This window comes from Rhynchophorus ferrugineus, unplaced genomic scaffold (assembly GCF_030347505.1).
Source record: "Rhynchophorus ferrugineus isolate W39M unplaced genomic scaffold, kcgeb_rfMv2 rfM9, whole genome shotgun sequence".
Classification (NCBI taxonomy): Eukaryota; Metazoa; Arthropoda; class Insecta; order Coleoptera; family Curculionidae; genus Rhynchophorus; species Rhynchophorus ferrugineus.
In genome coordinates, this window is record NW_027472588.1 from 40,934,109 (window position 1) to 40,958,330 (window position 24,222).

The following is a 24,222-nucleotide window of genomic DNA, read 5'->3' on the forward strand; positions in this document are numbered from 1 at the left end:
CATAAATTTTGATGACGTCAGATTACTGTTGTTTTAGACGGACTAAAGACATTTTGAATGATAATGAAGAAAAAATACAATTAATTTGGTGAAATTTTATATTTCATTCAATATTCTTTCTAATAATAATACGATGTAAACATTGTCTAATCATTGCTAATAAAATATACATCCACCATTTAAGTAGTTTATTAAAATATCCTTTAAGTGTATAAAATACAAAAAAATCGACACAGTTTTAACAAAAATATCATCGGTTAAATATGAATGGATTAGTTTTTGCCCTAAAATGTTTTTTTTTTAAGAAATAATGCAAAAATATCTGTATTTATTCATTTATGTTATTTAATTATACTAATGAATTACGTTTCTAACTGAATACTCATTATTATGTCACTATTAAAATTAAAAAATTGGATAAAAAGATAATTTCTTGTGGTACTGATTGTGATAATGAATGTCCATATTATAGTAATATAAATAATTTCATACAGTTTCGTATATTGAGTTAAATTTAATTTTATATTTAGATTAGATAAAATATATTTTCTACAGTATTTTATTTAAAAAACAATGACCAAAGGTATATTTAAATTAATTTAATATAAATATGTTGAGCTTATGTTGCTCACTAATATACCTATATAGGTTAATATCAACCAAAAACTATATATCATATAGTTTTTTAGTATATTAGATTCAAATCATATAATAATTATTTCATATGTTCTTCTACTGCACAAAGACTTTTATATCAACTTAGTTACAACAATATATACGTTATTTCGTATGTTATATGAGGATTTTTTAAATTATTGCTGTATTTATTTATAATTTTTAGTTGATATATTCTTAAGAGATAATTTTATAATTATAGAGAGGAAAATTGTGAAAAAATATCATTGTTTTAAACAGGCAGTATATTATTTTGAAGCAAACTAAATAACGAACGTTCTAACAGATGTTATAGGTGAGTTTCCTTTGAGTTCCGGAGGTCTTTCTTATTCTTCCAGTGCGTTATATCCGATATATGCTCATACTAGAAATGCCAGGAGAAAAATAATTAGTACGGATGTTATCGCAGGAAAATTATATATTAAAGACGTTTAAAATATAACAAAAACATTGGAACAATATATTAAAAAATATCTAGTGTCCATGCAAAAAACAAAAGAAAATCATGCATAATCAGATTTGAAGTATATACCATTTTCCTTAGTATTTGGACGCTGAAAATCAGGAAATATGTATATTTTTTCTCTATTCTATAAATATATATTATACATGTATGTACAGAGAAAAATCAAATGATGAATATGTTTGTTTTATTAATACACACTAAATATTGAATTTAATGAATATTAACAATTACCGTAATAAAATTGTTATAATATAAAGTTTTATTATTTATAACATGCAATATGAAAGATTTTCTTGTATTAACTATGTTACAGTAATTTATAAAGTTATAATCAAGAATTATATTTTCATTTTAAAGTTAAATAGTATCAGAATATCTTAATTTACTAAAAGTATTTCCCATGTTTTATTACAGTAAGACAGCAATACCGTGTGGATAGAATAATAATATAATAACGAACTATTTGGCCTTTTTCACTTTTACAATACAACCATAGTTCTGTCTAAGATTTCTAGTCGAAGAACTAAACCTAATGATTATCTGACGTTTAGGTAACAGCTTCACAATATTAAAAATGGATCATAAATTGCACTACGAAATGCTACTGCATCCTACATATTACCCAGATTTAGCTCCCAGCTACTATTTCCGTTTCCATACCTGGAGAAATGGCTGGGTGATAAGAGATTTGGTTCGAATGAGGAGGTAATCATTTCTTTATGATTGTCTACAATGCTTACACAATGCTTACACAAGTATACACGCTTTTGGACCTGAGCATCCATAAATTAAATTAGGAAGTTGAATCCAAATCAGCAGCACATCGTTTAGAATTGGTTCTAGTTTCCTAAATATTTAATTATTTTGGTATTTTTGCATTGTTACTATTATATAATTATCAGTACATAATAAATTGCTATTATATAAGCAAATTCTGAAACCTATATGGACATACGGAGTTCAATTATGGTGGTTCTGCAAAGAGTAACATAAATAAAATACAAATTTTTCAGAACAAAGTCCTGAGAGGTATTGTGGGTACACCCAAATACTATAGAAGTGATTACCTATATCGAAACCTTCAGATACCCACAGTCAGTCAAGAAATCAAGAAAATTTTAAGGGGGCATGAGGAAAGACTCCATTCTCATACGAATATTGAAATATTGCAAGTGTTGAATACCACCAGAACAGGACACAGACTCAAAGGAATCTGATCTTGTGTAGTGTTGTGTAGTGAGATGCATACTTTAAAAATTTCAGCAGTGACATGTATAAACATTAATTCCCCAGAGACTGAGATAGGGCCGATGGGTCTTCCTATTTATATACCTAGATTTAAGTTAGCATAAAGACAAATTGTAGGCTAGACGGAAACGACTAATAACAATATATTAATTAAATAATAAAAAAATTTAAATTAAAAATTATAAATTAGAAAGAAACAGAGTTTGAAGTGAGTCTTTTGTACGGCTTGGGACATGTTTCACGCATTTATGTACATATTGTAGGTGCAATTTTGTTATAGTTTTGCAACAAACAACAAATTACGTACTTGTGATTTGTGATTACCGAGAAAGTTGTGAATAACACTTTGAAATGATGCCCATGCTACTGCTTCATCACACATTTTGTTAACCTTGTAAAATCCTTCAAAGGATTTTAATACTCTTGTCATAGCAAAATCAGTTTCATTTGCCGCCGGTGACAAAGACTAAGTTCAAAGGTATTTATGCACTTGTACCTGGACAAGTTGGCAGTAGATCACTGCTATATTTCACCGACGACATTCATCAGACAAAAGCATATAATACATCACCGAGCATATAACATACACAAAGGTAACATAAACACTTTGTATTGAACGACACTTTATCTCTGCATTTTTATAGTTTTCGAAGCACAATCACATCACAAGAAAAAGTTCCTAATGATATTTAATACAACGGCGACAGCTGACAGCAGCTATAAGAGCACAGTGCTGCCATCATGCATGAACTCGACCTACTAATCCTAACAAAGGGTTTGAAGATCTGAGTTCAGGGCATCAAATATATTGATAAACGTCCTCATCTCTGGTATGTATTATATGTATATACTATATACACATTTGTACTATATATACATATGTATTATACGTATTATTATTTTAAATATTCATCATTTGATTAGCTATTATAAAACAATAACATGCAAACAAAACGAAGCAACTTATAGTTATATCGAGGTTGGACCTGAAATATTTTAAATGGGCACTTTAATAAAATAAAAATACTTACAAAAATAAGTAGGTTTGTGTGGGTGTTGTTATATATTCTACAAAGGCGTAGAAGAAGTATAGCATCGTATAAGGCAGTATCAAGTTTAAAAAAGATATGAAATATTTTTGGTTAAACTGTATTGTCAGTGTATCGAGATTTTCACCAAGCGGCTACAGTGTTTGTGAAAATGTGTCCTAACGTAAGCACGTCGAGTTGTTTTCATAGGTGTAGCGCAACGTCATTCACCTTAATCAAAATGCCCTCCTCCTCTTCCTCCTCCTTCATCACGGACAGACGTTTCTCCAATTTTTGCTTTAATTCCTCCTCCTTTTTAGACGCTTTCTTCTTCTTAAAACGACTAAAAATATAATTGAAAATATAATTAATTTTAGTACAGTTAAATGTTAGGAACAATTTAAAAGGATCGCTTGGTAAACTAGATCAATAAACAACAAAACAAAACATATACAGTTTTTCTATTCTTCGAGTTAAGATCAACAGGCAAATAACTTATATTACCAGCGCCATCTGTGATCGATCAATAAAACGTATCAAACAGCTATAGTCTATTCAAAATAACAGTGAATTCGCGTCAAAATGTTTAATGTATTATACAATGTATAAAAACAGTGAATAGTTTTATCAATATAAACATAATTTAATACGAACAATTTCAAACTGTTAGTCTGGGAAGTACCCATAGAAAGCTTAGAGATATGCAGCTCTTTGAAGGTCGTAGAACATATTTCATACACATTTGGGTAATATAGGATTTAAATGGTGTAAAGATAACCCACGAAGTGGTCTTATGTAACTTCCACACATTGCTTTCAAAGGAATATTATATTCAAAGTCATAAAATAAAATTAACGAAGACCTATTATTTTAATTTGTATATTTAAATTATACATGGATATTTCAGAATGGGACCTACATACCTACCCAATGGTGACTCGTAGCAACATAATAATAAAAATAATGTTAAGGCAATAAAAGTTGATGAAAAAATGTACACGTTGGAACAACAATTAATTATGTTTTATTAATCATAATATTTATTAATAATTCATTGCAAGTATATTGTTCTTTATGCTGGAAACAGGAATGGTTAATAACTACTTTGGTTTGGATCAACTCGATCTGATACATTGACGAAACTAACAAATGATGTAACTTAAAAAAAACTGTAGGAAATCTTAGTGTAGCGTGTGAAAGATATTTTTATATGTGTGATTGTTTAGAATAAACATGAGCATTTGGTTAAACTGTGTGAGGAGAGAAATAATATTTAACTGCTTTTCAGATGCATGGCAAATGCATTAGGTGGAATGTAGTAAGTAGTTAGAGTACAAACTAAGGAGAAATACAGTAATATTAAAATGACTTTACAAGTTAACATTGTACCGAAGTCAACCAGAACTATTTACGCTTAGTAGGCAATATTAGCTTTATTGAAAGTAAAATATGTTACTTGTATATACAATTGTTGATTAGGTAGATTAGACATCCAGGGAATATCACTACATAAAAAACGCGCCCAGATCTCTAACCCATAGGTGGTAGGGAAAATAGTTTCATGTAAATATAATAAAATACAACTCTAATCTACAAACTATTATAACTGTATAATTAATTGTAGTTTTAAGTATTTCGATAATATTTGCATCTGATGTTCTGTAGTGTTAAAAATAAATTATATTTGATAACAGTATTTTTATTTCAGTATTTTATTTAGATTAGAATTTTGTTATGTCAAAGCCAAAATGAACTAAAACTCAGTGTTGATGAGACAGCATTGCGACATTCTGACGTCATCAATTCAGATGACGTTGGTCCACTGTCCGTTCGATAGGGCTATGTATTAATTCAATTACCTCTTTTTCTTTTCATTCGTTGATTTTCTGTCTGGCTTCGATCCATCATCATTAACATGTTTCCAAATTCCTGTCTTGTTCACTTCTTCGGAGATATTGATCGACGCCAGCGGTATGTTCATGATACTTCCATTAGCCAATGGTATTTTAAGGTTCTCGTCGTTGCGCTCCAGCTCAATCGGCTCCACGACGCCCTAAAATAACACCAGCACTCGCTTGAGCTTCCCACACGCCTATCCGATGACCATCAGCGTATACTTAACTTAAAAAAGATGAAAATGTGGCGGAACCAAAGGTGAACTGTAGCACTAGAGGCACTAAATCAAATCACAGCAAACAACGTCAAGATTAGCCGAAAGAAAACAAAATGTCTGCTCGTCATGCTAGTTTTGAGGCATGCTAGCGCTAGAACCGTGATGATACGTGAATGAGAACTAAATAAAAACAGTATGGTGCTAACAAATAAAACTAAAACCATGTTAAACCTAAAAAGGATATATTACAAGAGAAATAAGTTAACAAATACTGTTTACAGAAAACAAAAAATCAACAAAGTATCGTTATATAAACTAATCAATATCAATGAGTGATTGATAAGAAATTATAAATACTTATAGTCAGTTTAACATCATAACTGCAACTTTATTTTAAGTATATTTGTAGCACTCAAGCAAACAGTGGTAACTCCATCTTATATTATTATTATTGATGATTGATTACATTTTGTACTTTAAGAAAGGCATTTTAAATACAACCTAAACTAGAAATTAATTTAAAAAGAATATAAAACAATAAGAGTGGAAGGGGGCGAGGGAGAGGTGTCAAATTTTTGTAACAATGGGAAAATTCATATGTTTTAAAAGAACGGATCATCATGTAACAGGATATTATGAGATAAATAGATACATAATGAATTGCGAATCATATATTGACAAATTATGTCCTACCTTTAAAATGTCATAAAATTTAATGTTGCAACGTAGCAATCCATTTAACAAGCTATATCCATATTTATCGATCTTAAACTGGATAAACTGCTAGTATTTTTGAAAGACATCGATTTTATTATCCTAATATGGAAAGAATAGATCAATAACAATAGTTTTTTTTTAAACTTTGTTAAAAAGTTTTAATTTTTTTTACAATACAACACTTACAATTATTTTTATTCAACTTACTCAAACTTATTGTTCCTTATTTCTTTCAAAATGTCGACTAGTAAAGTTACAACTGTTTAACCCCGCGGTACTTAGGTATAGAAAAATCATTACTGTATGAATTAAATAACAATATACTATATTTTAAAGCCGAATTATTATTTAAATTGAGCTTATGTAAGTTCCTATACATAGAAGAAGTTAAAACGTAAAAACAAAGTTGCAGTTATTTCTCCACTTGAATAATATCACAAAGTTAACTTGGAATGTTTCTAATTGACTAAGCCTCCTTTGTTCAGGATAACTCTCACAAAAACATCAACGAATTTAATTATCATAACTTCTACAAACTTAATGTTTCATATCTGGTAATAGAGTAGTTAACAGATTCTTGAATTCTGTTCTAACTTTTGTATATCGTACGCACCCTTCTTTATTTGGTTTTAATTTACTAAATAATTGTATCTAAGCGTATAAAAGCACAACACAAGCACAAGATATGTTTTGGTATATATCTGTTTTCAACTATAATATAATTCTTAAGTTTCTTCTGAGTTAAAAAATTTCAAAAAGTGTCAAAAAGTTTTTGAATAAAGACCAGTTTTTTATATTTATGTATTTATGCAACTGTATCTATTAGCAAACGATATTATAAAACAAAAAGTACTCTAGGTTCACACATACACATTTCAAGACTCATATTGATAAGATAATTTTGAGGGTAACGGTGCTTCATTTTGCTACTGATAGATGATAAATTATAAATGATGGCCAATAATGAATATTTTAGTACTTTCTTGTTTTGGAAATAGAACTGGGGGAAGAATTTGAACAAATTTAGTTAAATATAATTTAGGGGTTTCGTAAAACATTTGAAAATCTATACTTTAAAGTACACAAAAGGCTAGAACAAATTACCAATGTCAACAACAAGCGTTTTCTATTACCTTTCTAACACAACATGTGAAAGACTGCCTTCAGAATGGGTATGTGCAAAGCCAGAGCAATTTCAGTTTCAAAATTATCATCATATCTCAGCTAATACAAACTAATACATTTTCTATAGATATTACAAAAGTTAGAAAAGTTACCAATTAAATATCTGTCTCAATATGACAACTATTTATAGGTGTTATTTAAATTAAAACTGTCTTTTTATTTCCTGAATTAATATAAGTTTATTTTCAATTTGTGCGTTATTATGTTGTGATATAGCTGTTAGTTTTACCAGTGTATGTTATCTTTTACCATATTTAGGCAATCGTTTCTTTCTCATTAATAGAGCAGGGCTTGTACATGTGTTCTCGTTTTTTTACCAATTTCGGACCCAGGAAAAACCTGGATACCTTCCCGCAAATGCCCACCTCTTCGTCTTTGAGCATCTGATTACGTTTCGTCATTTCCGGCATCACGTCGTCCAATATCTTCAGTTCCCTACGAGTGAAGAGCAGGTCTAGGGATTTACGAATGCCGATCATCACCACTAACATCAACGGGAACAGGATGGAGGTGGTGCTGAAGGACTTGATGGACCACAGGCAAATCAGACAAGCTAACTGGATCAGGGTGAATATGTGAACCTTCTTAATAGGAACCTGCAATAATATCGAGCTTTAGATGTATCCGGATGTCGGGCGTAGCTCGACTGATACCTGTCTTAAGAACATGTAATCCGGTTGATATTTGTTAGGCATAAACATGATTAAAATCCTGTCGAAGAACTGTAATCCTTTCAGTGATGCCACTCCCATGTACAGGAAAACGCCGAACAGCACTGGCATGGGAATATGACCAAGCATTGGTGTCAGAAATACCGATAAACCGATAGTTAAAAATATCATGATATGGGTAACCCTGAAAATAAGAAACTGTAAAAGAACCTACCTTAAAGTTACGCTAATAAATACCTCTGTTCTCTCACACCAAGGAATTGAGGCTTTTCACCAGGGGCAGCACATTCCGATTCAAGTTTTAAAGAGTTCACGTGATTTATAGATAAAACTGTCGCAGCAACAAACCACGGTAAACCCATAACCTATAAAAAGAATGAAAATATAATAATTGAGGCATAATAAACAACACTTAATAATTATTTAAGGTTATTTGCATTTCTAAAAAATAATTCCAGTACGGAAAGGTATTAAAAAATAAAATAGGCCAAAGATTACTGAGTTCTACGTATTTTTATGTGCAGAAAAGTACTTGATATTAATTATATATGTTATTGTTACATGCTGAAGTATTTGGGAAATTTGGGTATATGGGAAATCGCTATCGACTACAATTGATGCGTTTAAGATTATCACTACAGGAAAAATAGCTAGAATACGAACATAGACAAAACAATATTATTTTTCAGCTTGAAAACGATTAAACATATGTTGCAAAACCGGTGAAAACACTAAAATAGTAAGTGCTAATCCACACCCCATATTTTCCAGAGCTTGCTCTTTGTGACTACTACTCGATCCGACATTCACTTCTTGTAAAGATACCTAAAAATAGGTCGGTTCGTACAAAGCCTTAAAAGTTATACCATTCTTTCTGGATAAAATCCGTAAATTATCTGATAAATATGGGGAAAGGTAGCGGCTATTGATGGACAATAACTTTCTCCAGAGGTCATCGTCGATGTCCAATATTAAGTGTCCAACAAACGCGATAAGCGCGATATCCCCACAGAACCCATAATGAGTATGATTCGGATTGTGAGTGCGAAGTACTCTGAAAGACTATTAGTGCATCCCAATGTACTCGCCAAACAGTTAAATGTGCGCGAGGACAATGAAGGATGTAGGCTCAAACGCAAACTACCATACGAACTGGTTGATAGACACACAAAGTAAGATTTAATAATCTCTAGAATAAGCTAGAATAGTTATTATAATAAGTTAGGATAACATCTAGAATAAGATTTAGATTATAAGTTGTACAGTAGATCACTTACTGAAGTGATGTTCCATATCTAAAAATGGTTATATTATATAACTGAAATCCTATAATAATTCTTATTGACCACGGGCAGATTGTTAATGTTCTAGGAGATTAATAAAAAAAAATTATCTGAAAATGTATTTCACTTACCGTACAGATCTGAATCAATATAGCCAACACAAACAAATCCAAGTGATAACCGCAACCTTTCTTCAGCTTGTATTCCTTCCTGTTAATTATAACACTAGTTATCTGCTGGTCCATAAAGATTAAAATCGTCCCTAGTAAAGCCGGTGGTAACGCCAATGGTATCGAGTAAAAGGGATTGCCGTTAAATGGGTATATTAACCAACCTCTGCCGGGCAATGTAGGTTTAAATTCATGGGGAACCTGTACAAAAAAGATATAGCCATGAAACTTTCATAACATTATATTTAATGGACCTACCTGCAATTTTGGAGTTGGGATATTCGTTAGAAAATCCAGCAGCGTCATGGAGATGATCGCTATAATGACAGCGAAATCGCTAACGAATTGTTTGACCTGGAAATAACTTTAATTAACATCTGATAAGATCGATAGGGTCTTAATTTTTTTTCCACGAACCTTTGATGGGAAAAAGAGGGAGTTTTTAAACTCCTTCAGTTCGACGGATATCAGAAATGTCCCCAGAAATAATAAAACGGACATTAAAAATACATCAGGGGCGTACTGGGGAACGTCACAACCTGGCCCGACCAAAGTTCCATTAAGTTTCTGAAAAAATCAGGGAATCGTTAGCAAAATAATTAAGATTGATGGTTCAGGAACTAAAAAAAAATATTAATGTAATCGGAAAAAAAGCGTTTGAAGGTAATAAATACTGCCCTGCAATGTTCCTGCATGTCTCACGAGTATTTAATTGGGTATAGCATATAGGATTAATCCAGAAGATGAGCAAATTGTTATGGCGGAACTACAGTCAAATGCTGAAGACTAGGGCCACTCCTACATTGCTGATATTTCAACAACAAAAGTAATAATACTTCAAACTTTGCCGATAACACAGTCATTGTAGCAAAGACAAGATATCTCGGCTTGGAGCTATGGAAATGGCAGTGGCAATTTATTGGCAATCAATAAGATCCACAAACGGAATAGAGACGTAGCGTTGCGGTGAAAAGATAAAAATCTAATTATATCATTTGAGGGATATACAATTTCTTAACCAAAATCAGCAAAAAACAAAAAAGATTAAATTGAAAACATCAAGTTAGTCAAAAAGCAAAGAAGGACAGACCCAAAATCAAAGATCTGTACTGATTAGTCGGAAGATAATCCCAACATAACGTAAGATCAAAGTGATTGGTTTTAATCTATCGATTATAAAACATATTCGGTTGTACTAAACATCAAACCAACTAGTTATTCAACAGTCTTTCGTATAATTACCAATGCTTATCGAAACGTAGTTAACAAAAAGCTAGACGAAGACAATGAATCCAACCATAATGAAATAGTCCACGAAAGTATCCAAGATTTCGCTGTAAAACATAAAAAAGTCACTAAATCATAGCAATTTAGAAGTAATACAGCTCCTAGAAGATACCACACAGAGAAACAGAAGACTGAAGCGAACCAAACTACACGAACGTGCGCAATATGTTCGTATTGCTCTTACGCTACATTAGGTTAAATAGTTGTCAATACCAATTTATCAAATTCCCCAAATTGTATCTCATAATCATATGAATTATGACGTTAAATTTTTGTACATATTTTTGTTGCAAGCATTTTGATTAGCTGATTATACTAGTCGCTGCCACCTAATCCTTACGTTGTAATGTCATTAAAGACACTACAACATCAGTATCTAGGCACTACAGATTTATAAGGCACTGCCACCAGTGATTTATAGCTGTTGAGTTGTTGATTCAAAGTTGAAACCAAAAAGTAAACATCAACATAATATAATATTCTTGCCATAGTATTTGTCCAAAGGTTCTATAATTTTTCCAACTTTTAATTGAATGTATATTTTATCTAAACCTACAAAATATGTTAAATTGCTACAAAAATTCAGCATTTAAAACATTAACACAGAACCCAATCACTATATTTACGATGAGATGTCAAAATCTCCACATTTTCCCTATGGATTGGGAAATTCCCCACAAGTTGGCAACGCTGATAGATACCTATATAATTATCTATCTGATACTGATTCTGTTTATATGTTGAAGCATGCGCAACAGAAAAATAGAAATAAATTAATTTGTAAATCAAGGATACAAAAATTAATTAAATTTACCGAGAAAGAAATCAACGGATGCTAAATCTGCCAAAGAAGACTCTAATAGATTTATTAATTTTTACTTACCGTGCAGATGGTCCTGTTTAAATTTGACCAATCGCCGATCTCTGGATGATCGACCTGGATGGAATCGTTCAATAAACAGGAACAGTCGAAATTTATTTCCAGAGACCCGGACGTGTTGATAGGATACTTTTTACCGATCGCTAAAACGTTTTCCACCGCCTATAAATATCCAAGCCATTAATTGTCATGATGCGAATACGTCATCACAAACCTTGTAGATGAATATAAAGGCTATTAACGTGGCGAAGTTTTCTTCGGTGAACCTGGTGATATAACACACCAAAGCACTGGCGTCAATCGCAACTAAAATAATCAGAATAATAGTGATCCAGGTACCTATCCAGAACCTGAAAGCCATATAGTCCCATCCGATTTTCTGACAGAAATCGTATACGATAGTTTCGAAAACTAACACAGGTCCTAGAATAATTATTTTATTAAATTCGTCACTAGAATTCTAGAAATGGTACCTGTGGATCCGAGTATAGTTAAGGGCTGCCCAGAAAAGAAACCATATCCCATTCCGCATACAAATCCAGACACCAGAGATTCCATTGCCGCCATATTTTTACCTAAAATAGAACTCAACGATTCAAAAAACAAGAACAAGTAGGATGCGGAGAAATGACCTTGATTGTAAGGGATTTTTGATCATTACTCAAAATAGTTAAGTTAATGCAACTCTCAAGCGTTTTTCCTTCAACATATTAAATTTTTTTTGTAGAAATTAAATGTATTTTTAGGTAAAGAAAATATCACGAATTGGTTTTCCCAAATCAATCATGTCTAACTATCAATACCAACCTGTTGCTTCGGCTAACAGTCCACCAAAAGTGATGATCGGCGACAGACAGGCGAAATACAAAAATATCCAGCTGGCTATGCACTGAGAGGCTATTGCGTCCTTGAAATCTGTCCAATACCACGGTGCCTTCCTCTTAATATCATTCATCAGGCCTCCGAACAGAACGCCACTCCGGGCTAAACCCGACTCTTCTCTGAAGAAAAAATGTTTTCGTTTTATTAATACTTGATGGAAAACAAAGATATTTGCTCGGGATAAAGTAAAAATAAAATGTTTGCCAATTAAAAAGAGGCTAATTAAATATAAAAGGTCAATTGAAAAGTCGCCGGCCTACCATAGTAAATCACATTTTTTTTATTCAACATAATTCCCTTCAAGAGTAAAACACCGATTATAGCGACCCTCCAATCCTTCAAAATAGGCCTCAGTTTCGGCGATCACCTCTTCATTCGACGAAAATGTCTTCCCAGCAAGCATTCTTTTGGCATCTGAGAAGAGGAAATAGTCGCTGGGGGTAAGATCTGGAGAATACGGTGGATGAGGAAGCAATTCGAAACCTAATTCATGGATTTTTGCCATTGTTTTCACTGACTTGTGCGTGACACGATGCATTGTGAAATTGTTGGTGAAGCCGCACTTTTTTTTTTTTAATTGCTGCCGTTTTTCGGCTATTTCGCCCTTCAAACGGTCTGACGGTCTATGGTCTATGTAATAGTCGCTGTTGATGGTCCTTCGTTTTTCAAGGTAGCCAATGAAAATTCTGTGTCTGCTATTTCATTCAATTCCAATTTACGGTCATTCAAAATCATTTTGTGGATTTTTAAAATGTTTTCATCGGTAACAACCCCTTTTGGGCGCCCACTGCGTTCACCGTCTTCGGTGCTCATTTCATCACATCTAAACTTAGCATACCAATCCTTGATGGTTGATTTTCCTCGGGCAGTGTCCGGAAACTCGGCATCAAGCCAAGTTTTTGCCTCAACTGTATTTTTTCCCTTCAAAAAGCAATATTTTATCAACACGCGAAATTTCTTTTTATCAATTTTTCTCACAATAACAAATGTTGCTTCACTCAAAATGCTATAATTCACAAACTAATGATCCGACAGCTGTCAAATTTGTACACGCATCTTTTGAAGGTTAGAGCTTACTAAAAAACATATGGATTTAATTCTAGTAGCGCCATCTATGTGTCAGGTTGGGACTTTTCAATTGACCTGTTATCGGAGAATAATATAGGGAGTACAAATAAATCTTGAGGCTTTTTGGTAACTCTGAAGCTTATATTCAGAAATCGTTAACCATTTTCCATTTTTTTTAGAAAATCTGCAGAATATAGAATATACGATGTGTTGTAAGACAACGAAAAATAATAACATTTTATTTTATTGTATATCAGTGACTTATTTATTTGTATAGATGATAAACAAATATATATGTAACATCCTGATGAAAAGTAATGTGAGAAAAGAAAGATAAATTCAAATATGTAAATAGAAAAAGTTAAATGCTACGAACAATATACTATAAAAAATGTTAAAAACGAAACAAATATAATAGAAAATTATGAATAGCCAATAATGTGCTCACCTTTGTTTCTGTTCTTCCTCCTCTTCATCCACTTCTTCTGGTAGCTTCTCCGGAGGACGTTTCCGAATATCCTGGGATGGGATAGCTGCTGGAGGTTCGATCCTAATGGCGGGATCCCACTCTCCAGGCGGTAATACTGTGACCTAAAGTTGTGGAACAAATTATTTGATATATTTATACGTTCACACTTTTTGGAACGACTGACTACATCTTTATGATAATGATATTTTAGGATCTTAAAACACTTCACAGTAACTTGTATGACATTTCGGCATAATCATGACTAAATATTAGTAATAATTCCATGAGTTGCCCTAAGAAATACTGGTGTATTATTATTACACTGATTTGTTCTATAAACTCACTAAAATGAATCACAAATTTGCAAGAGCAAAACTGAGAAGACACATCTAAAACTTTGGTTTTTAATATAATTACCCCCTACTTGAATACACTTATTTCAACACGGTAGCATTTTTTTTAAGTGTAAGAAGAACCACCTCAAGTCAGGAGAAGCCAAGTCTGTTGAATAAACTGGACGTTGAAACAATTCGTATTTTAATGCATTCATTTTAGGTATAGTTTTTGAACACAAATAGTAAGGGTCTTAACTTAGTCGAAACAAAGACTTATCTGAGTGTAATGTTTTATCAATTTGAAGATGATTTACGAATATCCTTTTACATTTTACGTTCAAAATTATGAGAGAATCCTCAAAATTTGTTTCAGTCACATTTGACTTAAATTTTTCAAATTTTGTTTATTTTAACAGTGATATTTTAGTTGTGTTTGCGAAATGTGAAATACTGTATATTTGTAAAAGCTAGTAGAAAATGTAACCTCAAGTAACCACAAGTAAAATAGTTTAACATTATTATATCAAATCTTTTGTGTAAATTACGGTCACCAGTGCGTTTAATACCGTGAAATAATTGGCATTTATAAAGGAGTATTAATACTTTATGAACTACATCAGCTATATTTCCGTTCTGCAAACAATTATATCGATAGTGTCTTTAGAAATAAAGTTCTATAAAACACAAATATTACATAATTTTTGTAGGAAAATGTTCCACCGAATAAAAAATCTTCTGCTGAATTATTTATGAACGCTATGTATCACGCGTAACAGTCCGGATCTAAATAAATTCCCAACACCATGTATAATACTTATTTGATCGATGATTAGACGCATTCCTTATAACTTACCGCATCTAAAAATTCATCGACCCCAGCCAACAGATGACTTCTGTTCTTTGCCCTATAAGCTACTTCATGGAATACCTCGTCAGACATCAGGGTTGCCATGGCTCTCCCGATTTCGTGATATCCTAAACCAAACAAAATATTTTACTAAATGCGTCACCAGGTGACAGGAAATATCAACGAGTTACCCAGAGTGGAGTTGCTGGAACCAAGCAGCAAAAACAAAAACCTAGTCGGCACCGGCACCTCGGTCAAATCTCCTAATACCTGAGCTTTGTTCAGACGGATAAAGGCGGACACGCTCTTATCCAAGAAGTCTACTTCTCCCACTAAGATATTGCTGGCTTCGGCGCCCGCCGGGATCTTTCGCATGAAAGCCAAGTTATGCTGAGGTAGCTCGCCATTAGATCCAAGATCGTTCCCACTTTGGTTTCTCGGTATAGAGACATTGCTGGCGCTCTTTAATAATCTTTGAGGCTTCTCTTGCCCTAAATTGCAAAATATTAGGTTTCTTTTGAATATTTTATCTAAATACAAGTCAGTCATAAATTGAGTTCTTGTTAGGTTTTCATAATTTTCTTGTTACATTAAGTTTTAATAAATTGAGTTAGTTTTATTATTTTATTTATAATAACTATTTTATTATTATTCATATATTCATCATTTTAGAACTGGAAAACTCACACTGAACCATGTTTGGAGAATATGGAGGCTGGTAAATGATTACAGAAATGTGAGCAGACTACAGATGTTAATATTCCTTTTATGAAACCATAATAATGTATTATTTTCAAGTTTATCAACACATTAATCAATAGTCAGTATTTAATCGAATTTCACATATTTAATGAACTATTATTTGGGTAGCTATAATTTTATATTCTCAGATCTCCTTCTTTTAACTTGTCAGGTACGTAAGAGGAATATGATATACTGATTTGTCAGTGATTGATCAAATGAATACTAAGATATTTTAAATCCTATTAATCATATTTAAAGATTTTCAATTATATCTTCATTAGTAATCAACTCTGTATCATTGTTTAAGTTCAGCTAAATAATTTTACGGAATTAGCTGTACAAATGTAGTCTTATTAATCTGTATTCTCCTTTCTAGAGCTAAAATTGGCGCGTTTCAGCTATTTATGGGTTCTTTTCCGTACTAGCTTCGTGATATACCCCCATATCTCGTTCTCCAAATATATAATTTCATTCTATGCAAGACGAATATCTATTTTTGTATTAATAAAAGATATTACGGACATATAACTGGCGTTTAATAAAATATCCAACTTCTTCAGCTTCTTAAAACCCTCGAAGAACTCAATAATATATATACTGAACTGATTACTATTAATAATCATATAAATTAAATATAGGGCGTCCCAAAATTTACACAAGACTAGCATTAAATAGAAAAAACCTTTGTTTTAGAATTTGCATTTTTACTATTCAATGGAATAATAAAGTTTTCATGAATATTTGGTGTAATTATTGCCGGTTTAAATCATTGCCTTCAAATTTCATCAATTTAAATCCATAGTCAAAAATTAAATAGTAATAATCGTATAATCTAGAGATTTTTATTATCAGGGAATAACATCAAATTTAGGTAAAAAGTGATTAACACTGCATTTCATGAACTTCATCACTTAGAATGTTGCAGTATTTTAGAGTTTCCCAATTACTGTCTTCAGAGTTTTGCAAAATTAAATCAATAACATATTCCACATAAATGGTAGCAAATTCTTGTTTTGCGTAAATTTTGTGACGTTTCCTTTTAATTTTATGTGATCATTAATTAATTATTTAAATATTTGGCTGGCAAGGAAGTAATTTCGGGTTTTCAAGACGATTTTACGAAGCTTATCTTTTATGGTATTATCTACCTTCCTTATTATTATTACATATAACTTATCAGAAGAAAATTTGTTCACAGTTCATCTTATCTTTTAACACGAATTAATTCTTTGACAACCAAATACATTATTATTATAAACAAAAACACAATAACTATTATGTTAATTAGCAATATAACATCAAGCGTTATTGTTTAACACGTTTTACAAGACCCAATAATTATAATGTCTAAGCGATAGTGTCCGAAGCTCAGACTACAGAGATACATGCAATATGAAATTAACAAAATTACAACATAAACATGAGTTAATTTATTAATTGAATCAATTAGATCCAGATCGCTAAATCTGATACATTATTCAATAACGATTATCCGCATGCATACATATAAAATCGGTTAAATCGCATCAAATAGAGGCAAATTCTATTACAAGCATTATAAGCTCTACGTACGGCTATAAGCATCAACACAAGCGAATCGATACCCATGCTATTTTAGAAATGAAAGCAAGGGCACACAATCAGTTCAATGTTAATTATATTTTCAGCTAAATTTAAAAATATCATTCCTTAAACATTTTGTATAATATTTTGTTATTATAAGAGGTTTAATTAGCACAATACATATATATTCTGTCAAAATATATTCCGTGATAAACTATCTAACAAGTGTTTATACTAGAAATGGTAGTATTTGAATAGGAATTGTCACTATCATGTATGAAGAATTGTTTATTCCTTATTTTTGGACGAAAATAAGTATTAAGAAGTTAAAATTAAAATGAAATGTTATTTATAGAAACACTTTAATTCTCATTGGCTATCTAACAAAAGCACACGAAGAAGCAAGTGCTATAAGTTATTGATGGAAAATATTTCAGACTACTGAGTTTAAGTATTTAAACAACTTTTCACTCGATAAAACAAATTCATTAAAAACGAAATTGTTCTCGACAGAACTTCGTCACAGAATGAGAAGGAGAAGCGAAACTTCCTTTAAATTAAGAAAGTCGTGACAATATCATACGATTAAAGTGTCGCACCTATGCAAAGTCAAACTTATCAACCAGAAGACAGCTCGTCGAGATTGGGTCTGTTGAGTTTCTGTAAAAGTAGAAGTACTCACAAAATGTGTACATTCATTTTCAGCCTACTCTTGTATAATCTGCTTTTTATACATAATTTATATAGGGTATATTTTTAGTTATCATATAATATCAAATATTATGTCATACGATTTTGTAACATACTACATCAAATACATTCATGCGTAAAATAACCACTCTAATAAATTTCGGTGCAATATACGACGGCTATTCTATTTACCAGGCCCAGGAACTGCCAGGAACTTCCCAAACTCAGCAGATTTTCCTGAAGATGCTTCAGTGAAGCTATGTTCTTCAACTGAAAAACCACGAAGAACTTTATCATGCGATTGCCGATCACTCACCTGGCATAGTATCGAGCAAGTCGAAATATGAGTAAAAATAATATATTTAGAAGAAAAAAATCAGGCAGGACATTCATTATCGTATGCTTCAACGTACACCCGGGTGAAAAAGTTATATACATTTTATAAGTTTAAAGGTTTGTTAGATTTGTAATAATTAGTAAGAAAAATCGTATCCATCTCTAGCAAAGTTGTAGACAATTAAATTACCCTGTATAGATGACGGTATAATATTTTCTTACTAGGAAATATCCACTGGATTAAAGAAAAAGTATTGTGTCAACATATTGAGCCAAATAATAAGCTAAGTCTAATTTTCTTCAGTTTTTTCAAATACATGTAATAATTGTTTAGTAAAATTGTTAATATACCGATTTCACAACAATATTAAATGATTTCTAGAATTTACAAAACCAACAACTGACTATAAAATTAGGTCCAATACATTAGACATCAGTAGGTTAAAAACGTAATCTACAGGAAGTTCTATACTTAAGTTTTGATATTTTTGATAACTGTCCTGTATAATTTCAATCAATTGATATAAGATGTTTTATAATATTCAATTAATGCAGAAGCCAACAGATTGATTCATTGCCAAGGAATAAATAGCATCTTAAAAGGAAACTATAATAAAACCTGAATAAAAAAATAAGTTTTTCAGAATTGTTCAATATAGAGACCATCAGTTAGAATGGCATTTTCATTTCATATAACTTGAAACATACTGGTATATTTTAATTTTGAATTTAAGAAATTTATATATGAAAACTACAATACTTTTTCTTTAGTTTAATATAAGAGCACTATCAACATTATAAGAGCTATATTTATTAAAAATCTATTTATTGTGAAAGTTAGATAGATATACCTACCTCTTAGTCCAACATTATAAGAAATATAGTTATTAAAATGATATGTTTACATGCCAACTACCATGATATAGTGCTATATGAAAAATAAAAGAACATTTCACATTTTACCAAGAAATAAAGCGTGAAGAAACACGAAAATATAGAAAGATTGCTCTTGACAAGATGTGATCAAAATGAATGTAGAATAAACGCTGATACATGTAAGAGGGAAATTGAGATTAATCTACCTTTCGGTGATTGTCGTAATGTAAACCACGTAGTAAAGCCTTGAGTATGTTCAGTATATTCTGCTACGAAAGAGAAAAAAGAATATTTTCATTTTCGTCCCGTTATTTAATTATAGAGAAATATTACACTTTCACAGATTTTTCGGCAACATTATTTTGTATAAAAAATAGACAATATTTCTCATGGTTTTTTATGACCTTGCACCATCTCCAGATACAATTCTGAGAGAAAATTGTGCATTTATTCCTCCCAATGCCACAAAAAAAACACAAAATTATTATTATTTTAAATACAAAATTAATGCTGATGCAAACTCTATAAAATTTTAGTCATTTACCGAATATAACATGTCTATGGTACTATTAAAATGTCTCAAGAGCTTAGAGAATATATAGGGATAAGGAATCATCTTCAATGTATTTTGATGACAGAACTGTATTATGAAAAGAACTAAATAAATCATATTTAAAAATTATCCGAATATTTATGATCCTAACAAACACCAGGTTATATAACACAGGTGTCAAACTTACGAGCTATATTAAAGCAGTTTCAGTACTCGAGCACTCTTGCGGTATAAACAAAAGCGCTCAAGCATACATAGAATATATTCGCTCTTTTGCTAAAATAAAGTTGATCAAATTTAGAAAACTTCATGCCAACTCTTATAAGGAAAAAGTTATTATAATATAGAATCTATGAATAGAGATTCTTTTCTACCGCAGAAATAGTTTTTCAAATACTTGTATCTAGTTACCGCGTAACTATTGTCAATTGCTAGAGTCATATTTGTTCGGAAGAAAATTTAGAGTATCGCACGAAATGGCGTTCTCGACATGTAAAAATATCTCGGCTGGAGTTCCACAAGATAGCGTCTTAGGACCTCTTCTGTATCTGCTCTACACTGCGGCACATTCCAACAACAAAAGAAGCACTTCTTGGAACCTTTGCTGACGACACAGTTATTATGGCAAAATATATATCTCTGCCTAGGGCAATAGAAAAAGTGCAAGTGGCAGTCAACAAAATCTACAAATGGACAAAAGATTGGAAAATTCAACTTAATAGCTCCAAATCTGTCCATGTTAATTTTGAATTAAGGCGAAATAATAAAAACTTATTTATATCACTCAATGGATACCCGATTCCTCAAGCAGAATCAGCAAAATACCTTGGAATCTATCTTGACGGTAGATTAAATTGGAAGCATCACGTTAGACAAAAAGCAAAACACATTAAAACCAAAATAAAACAACTATACTGGTTAGTCCGAAGATACTCTCAACTTGATCAAAAATCAAAGAGGTTGATCTATAATACAATTATAAAGCTAATTTGGACCTATGGGGTGCAAATATGGAGATGCACTAAAGATTCAAATCAGTTAGTTAGTCATACAGCGCTGTCAAAACAAGGTTCTCGATTGATTACCAATGCCTATCGTTATGTAACCAATGAAGAACTGCACGATGATCTGAAAATCAAATGGATTTGCGAAGTTGTGCAGGATTTCGCCTTGAAACACGAAAGAAGATTACTAAATCATTCTAACGTGGAAGCAATACAACTGCTGGACAGCGCGCAGTATGTCAGGAGATTGAAGCGAACAAAACCATACGAACTTGTGTGATCATTTAGTGTGTATTATTAGTATAAATTATGTTAATAATTAATAAATAATTATAATTTTATAATTGAGGAATACATACTGATGTATTTTCTCGCACTCGTCTGGCTTGTTAATTAATCCAAGTACATAGGAAAAGTACTAATAAATTAATTGTAGATTAAGATTGTACTAAGCGTATCTAATAAAGATGTTATAAAAAAAGAGTATCTAGTTAATGTACCTCCCTCATACTCTGAAAAAAGTTGTCTGTAGTTTCACAATAAAAAAACAGTTTCTATATAGAAGCAAGAAAAGTAGAATAATAACAATAAAGTCTTCACTTTATTAAACTTACTTAAGAACATTCATCCTGTATTTTAATGTCGAAGCCATAAGTTACGTCAATTTTGCGGATACATTTAGTCATTGCTTTCTATCCATCAATAAATCAATTGTTATGGACGCAGTTAGAAATAAAATATTGATAGAAGTTATGGAAACGAAAAAAATATATATCATTCGGAAGTGACTGTTCCGACAAAGCTGTTGCGCCGATTCATGGAATAAAGCGATCGAAATAAATCTTAAAGTGGAACTTATTTGACAACTATTACCGTTATGGAAGCTTCATCCAATACGTCAATAAGCTTACGCTGTTATTGTAATGGCGTGTCAACTGAACAAAGGTCTTTTATAGGAAACAATATAAATACCTCTATATATATGGCACTAATAATGGCTAAAAAGTGTCTGGGAAAAAAAAACAATATCGTGTTGAGATTACAAATAAGCCTCCCTTGTTTTTTTAATCAGACATTCGACCTTTGTTGTGGAAGGAAAAGGTACCAGTTTTATTAAAAAATAGTCTGTTGCCAGTCATTAAGCCAGACCAGATTTTGTGGTGCCGTATGTGACAGTGTATGTTTTATAATTTTAAACAAGTAGTAACAAAACGACAAAGTCTGGTAAGTAGGGATTAATTAAACTCCCAATTATTCCCAAGTCTCGAAGGTAATGTTCTTAATAAATGTCCAACGTTGCGATAAGACACTAGTTTAATACTAGTTACAACAAAGATATACCAGGTGTATCGGAAACACAATACCGTTAATTTTTTTCGGAAAAAGCTTCATAATTTTCAAGAAAATGGAAAAATGTAGTTATTCAAAGTATTACCCATTTTATTCTTTATTTTTTGCATATCTGGGAATACTTGTAGGGGAGCGTGGTGTTGCTGGATTCCATTAGCATTCCAAATTGTTATTTGAATATCTTTGTTTGCCATTTCTGGTTCTTAGGGTCACGGGCCTAATGTTTTTCTATTCTTTCGGAAAAATGTTCAATCATTTTTTTCTGGCTGTCCAGCTTTGCTATTAGTTTAAATAGCAATTCGTTGGTGGTTGCTTCATCTTCCTTAGTGTCTCTTTGATTATTTTGACTGATCCTTTGGGCATAAGTCATTTCACCATTAACTTGGTTATATTTTTTCGGTTATCTCTTTTCAAACATTGTTTCTTCACGTATAACTTGAGCTACTTTATTTCTCCTCTCTTGTAGTGTTTCGGCAACTATGCGTACTCTATAACTTGCCAGATGCGCTTCATTACAGTTTGCACATTTTACCTTAGCTTTTCTGGATTTTCTACACTCTATGGCTCTTCTGAAGAATTTCATATTTGTCGCATTTAAGCCTTTAAGCCCATTTTGGTTTAGTTCTGCGATACTTTTTTCACTTTTAGCTATTGATGGAAGCCCTCTTGCCATAACTTTGATGTCTCTTCTTTGTTTGTCTTCATAAGTGTGCCGTTGCAGTTTCAATAAATCTAAACAATCTGTTATTTTCGTGAATGTTACGATATTCGGCGTTTAATTTTACTTGCCCATTGTTTAACACCGTTGCTTTGCTTTGCATACTATATAGTTGGCTCTCAGTGTTTCGTAAAGCAAGTCAAAGTCGGTAACATTACTTAGGATAATTTGGGTGGCCTGGACATTCTAATTTCTTTATTTTGTTTGGTGTTTATTTTTAATTGGTGCGGTGAAGATCCTGGGGAATTATTTGCTTTCTTTTTTTATTTTTAACCGTTATCCAGCTTACTTCTTTCTGCAATCCTTCTAAATCTGTTTCATATGTTAGAATTGGACTGCTTTTGTTGTCTTGGTGGTTTATCATTGTTTTGTCCTTGCTCTCAGAGCTTTGTTTATTTAATTGTAGTTGAAGGGTGATTATTTGTTTTCGCATATTGGTTAATGCAATCTCCAGGCTCTCGAGCGCCGACTTTTCGTTCATCCACGCAATGTAAAGTACCTGTTCGTTCTGGGTTCTAATTTATTGTCTAGATTCAAAACTGCAATATGTAATACTTTGCCTGATGTCGATATATCCATTTTACCTGTTTGTGTTCAGTGTTCTTCTCCATATATTTTTATGTATTGTTGAAATATTACTGTTATTTTCAACGGTGTAAATTATCAACGCTGCATTTTTGGTCCAGATGTTGAGTTTTCGACCCTTAACGTTCTATAGCATTTTGCCTTTATTTTCTTCTCTACTGACGTTTTTTCCGATCGAACGTTCACTTTTTATTTTAAACCCATTCTTTATATATATATATATATATATATATATATATATATATATATATATATATACAGTAATAAAATATTTCACAAATTAATTTATATCTTTAGTTAGTAATATTCCAACACCATATATAATATGAAAATTGGTTAAAATATTTTTAATGATGATGCGGTTGCTAATTCCGTCATGTTTTGAGATGAAGACATCACAAAAGCAACATAGATGACGTTAATGATGGTTAATAACGTGCATAGAGTGTTATATAGAGGTTTAACTTAAATAGGCGAAA

General features: G+C 31.7%; 1 protein-coding gene across 12 annotated transcripts in view; it reads right to left on the reverse strand.

Annotated features, from left to right (window-relative positions):
- Positions 1–252: 252 nt before the first annotated feature.
- The window catches only part of Ndae1 (Na[+]-driven anion exchanger 1), a 69,646-nt gene continuing 45,676 nt past the window's right edge, over positions 253–24,222 (reverse strand). For 2 of the 12 annotated variants that reach the window (XM_076415223.1, XM_076415225.1), the window contains exons 9-26: positions 19,740–19,802; positions 18,514–18,591; positions 15,516–15,815; positions 15,331–15,452; positions 14,122–14,264; positions 12,531–12,724; positions 12,197–12,298; positions 11,938–12,146; positions 11,727–11,885; positions 9,974–10,123; positions 9,815–9,910; positions 9,518–9,757; positions 8,341–8,468; positions 8,086–8,287; positions 7,798–8,028; positions 5,277–5,470; positions 3,649–3,760; positions 253–1,039 (exon numbers count right to left, since the gene is read on the reverse strand). In XM_076415223.1, coding sequence (XP_076271338.1) covers positions 965–1,039; positions 3,649–3,760; positions 5,277–5,470; positions 7,798–8,028; positions 8,086–8,287; positions 8,341–8,468; positions 9,518–9,757; positions 9,815–9,910; positions 9,974–10,123; positions 11,727–11,885; positions 11,938–12,146; positions 12,197–12,298; positions 12,531–12,724; positions 14,122–14,264; positions 15,331–15,452; positions 15,516–15,815; positions 18,514–18,591; positions 19,740–19,802 — 2,798 coding nt within the window. In that variant the 3' untranslated portion in view covers positions 253–964. Of the gene's footprint in view, positions 1,040–1,207; positions 1,230–3,648; positions 3,761–5,276; positions 5,471–7,797; positions 8,029–8,085; positions 8,288–8,340; positions 8,469–9,517; positions 9,758–9,814; positions 9,911–9,973; positions 10,124–11,726; positions 11,886–11,937; positions 12,147–12,196; positions 12,299–12,530; positions 12,725–14,121; positions 14,265–15,330; positions 15,453–15,515; positions 15,816–18,513; positions 18,592–19,739; positions 19,803–24,222 lie in introns of all 12 variants that reach the window. The other 10 variants (XM_076415226.1, XM_076415222.1, XM_076415230.1 and 7 more) reach the window with 10 other exon arrangements.